Here is a 2500-nt window from a genome sequence, read left to right as displayed (position 1 = left end):
GGATGGGGTGAGGTGAGGAGGGAGGATGAGAGAGGGAGGGAAGGAAGGAAGGAAGGGAGGATGGGGTGAGGTGAGGAGGGAGGATGAGAGAGGGAGGGAAGGAAGGAAGGGAGGATGGGGTGAGGTGAGGAGGGAGGATGAGAGAGGGAGGGAAGGAAGGAAGGGAGGATGGGGTGAGGTGAGGAGGGAGGATGAGAGAGGGAGGGAAGGAAGGAAGGAAGGGAGGATGGGGTGAGGTGAGGAGGGAGGATGAGAGAGGGAGGGAAGGAAGGAAGGGAGGATGGGGTGAGGTGAGGAGGGAGGATGAGAGAGGGAGGGAAGGAAGGAAGGGAGGATGGGCTGAGGTGAGGAGGGAGGATGAGAGAGGGAGGGAACGAAGGAAGGGAGGATGGGCTGAGGTGAGGAGGGAGGATGAGAGAGGGAGGGAAGGAAGGAAGGGAGGATGGGGTGAGGTGAGGAGGATGAGAGAGGGAGGGAAGGAAGGAAGGGAGGATGGGGTGAGGTGAGGTGGGAGGATGAGAGAGGGAGGGAAGGAAGGAAGGGAGGATGGGGTGAGGTGAGGAGGGAGGATGAGAGAGGGAGGGAAGGAAGGAAGGGAGGATGGGGTGAGGTGAGGAGGGAGGATGAGAGAGGGAGGGAAGGAAGGAAGGGAGGATGGGGTGAGGTGAGGAGGGAGGATGAGAGAGGGAGGGAAGGAAGGAAGGAAGGGAGGATGGGCTGAGGTGAGGAGGGAGGATGAGAGAGGGAGGGAAGGAAGGAAGGGAGGATGGGCTGAGGTGAGGAGGGAGGATGAGAGAGGGAGGGAAGGAAGGAAGTGAGGATGGGGTGAGGTGAGGAGGGAGGATGAGAGAGGGAGGGAAGGAAGGAAAGGAGGATGGGCTGAGGTGAGGAGGGAGGATGAGAGAGGGAGGGAACGAAGGAAGGGAGGATGGGCTGAGGTGAGGAGGGAGCTTGAGAGAGGGAGGGAAGGAAGGAAGGGAGGATGGGGTGAGGTGAGGAGGATGAGAGAGGGAGGGAAGGAAGGAAGGGAGGATGGGGTGAGGTGAGGTGGGAGGATGAGAGAGGGAGGGAAGGAAGGAAGGGAGGATGGGGTGAGGTGAGGAGGGAGGATGAGAGAGGGAGGGAAGGAAGGAAGGGAGGATGGGGTGAGGTGAGGAGGGAGGATGAGAGAGGGAGGGAAGGAAGGAAGGGAGGATGGGGTGAGGTGAGGAGGGAGGATGAGAGAGGGAGGGAAGGAAGGAAGGAAGGGAGGATGGCTGAGGTGAGGAGGGAGGATGAGAGAGGGAGGGAAGGAAGGAAGGGAGGATGGGCTGAGGTGAGGAGGGAGGATGAGAGAGGGAGGGAAGGAAGGAAGGGAAGATGGGCTTAGGTGAGGAGGGAGGATGAGAGAGGGAGGGAAGGAAGGAAGGGAGGATGGGGTGAGGTGAGGAGGGAGGATGAGAGAGGGAGGGAAGGAAGGAAGGGAGGATGGGGTGAGGTGAGGAGGGAGGATGAGAGAGGGAGGGAAGGAAGGAAGGGAGGATGGGGTGAGGTGAGGAGGGAGGATGAGAGAGGGAGGGAAGGAAGGAAGTGAGGATGGGGTGAGGTGAGGAGGGAGGATGAGAGAGGGAGGGAACGAAGGAAGGGAGGATGGGCTGAGGTGAGGAGGGAGGATGAGAGAGGGAGGGAACGAAGGAAGGGAGGATGGGCTGAGGTGAGGAGGGAGGATGAGAGAGGGAGGGAAGGAAGGAAGGGAGGATGGGGGTGAGGTGAGGAGGATGAGAGAGGGAGGGAAGGAAGGAAGGGAGGATGGGGTGAGGTGAGGTGGGAGGATGAGAGAGGGAGGGAAGGAAGGAAGGGAGGATGGGGTGAGGTGAGGAGGGAGGATGAGAGAGGGAGGGAAGGAAGGAAGGGAGGATGGGGTGAGGTGAGGAGGGAGGATGAGAGAGGGAGGGAAGGAAGGAAGGGAGGTTGCGGTGAGCTCATACTGTGATGAGGCTGATGGGGTTGAGGTGGGGGAGGTTGGGGAGGAGGAGGAGGAGAAGAAGGGGGGAGGAGGAAGAGGAGGAGGAGGAGGAGAAGAAGAAGGAGGAGGAGGAGGAAGAGGAGGAGGAAGAGGAGGAGGGATAGGGCAATCCGAGATCCTTGGGACGTCCCTACCCTAAACTCTAACCTTAACCCTCACCTAATCGTTTTACATTTAGAGTAGAGTTGGACGTCCCAAGGATCCCGTTTAGACTTTTCCGAAGGTGTAGGGGAAGGAGGTAGTGTTGTCTTACCATGACCATGTCTCCAGTGATTGAGTTGGCCAGATCGGTGACTGAGGAGTGTCCATCAGGGGGATGGCCCTTGGGAGTGTTGCCTGGCTTGATGCCCACACCCCTGTAGAGAGAAAGGACAGGGTGACCACAGGGCTGAGGGCAGGAGCCAGGCAGGCGGTGGGGTCTGACTGCAGCTAGAACAGACTCCACAGAGAGAGAGAGAGAGAGAGAGAGAGAGAGAGAGAGAAAGAAAGAGAAAG

General features: G+C 59.4%; 1 protein-coding gene across 1 annotated transcript in view; it reads right to left on the bottom strand.

Moving 5' to 3' along the window:
• LOC311117808 (synaptotagmin-7-like) overlaps window positions 1-2361 on the bottom strand; it is a gene marked incomplete at both ends in the record, with an annotated part of 33044 nt that extends 30683 nt beyond the window's left edge. Inside the window, one exon of the mRNA XM_084192717.1 lies at window positions 2259-2361. Within this exon, the coding sequence (XP_084048843.1) occupies window positions 2259-2361 (103 nt within the window). The remainder of the gene's footprint in view (window positions 1-2258) is intronic.
• Window positions 2362-2500: the final 139 nt, after the last annotated feature.

The sequence above is a fragment of the Coregonus lavaretus genome (assembly GCF_964263955.1).
Source record: "Coregonus lavaretus genome assembly, contig: HAP1_SCAFFOLD_6157, whole genome shotgun sequence".
Lineage (NCBI taxonomy): Eukaryota > Metazoa > Chordata > Actinopteri > Salmoniformes > Salmonidae > Coregonus > Coregonus lavaretus.
This window is presented reverse-complemented; position numbering and strand designations above follow the sequence as displayed.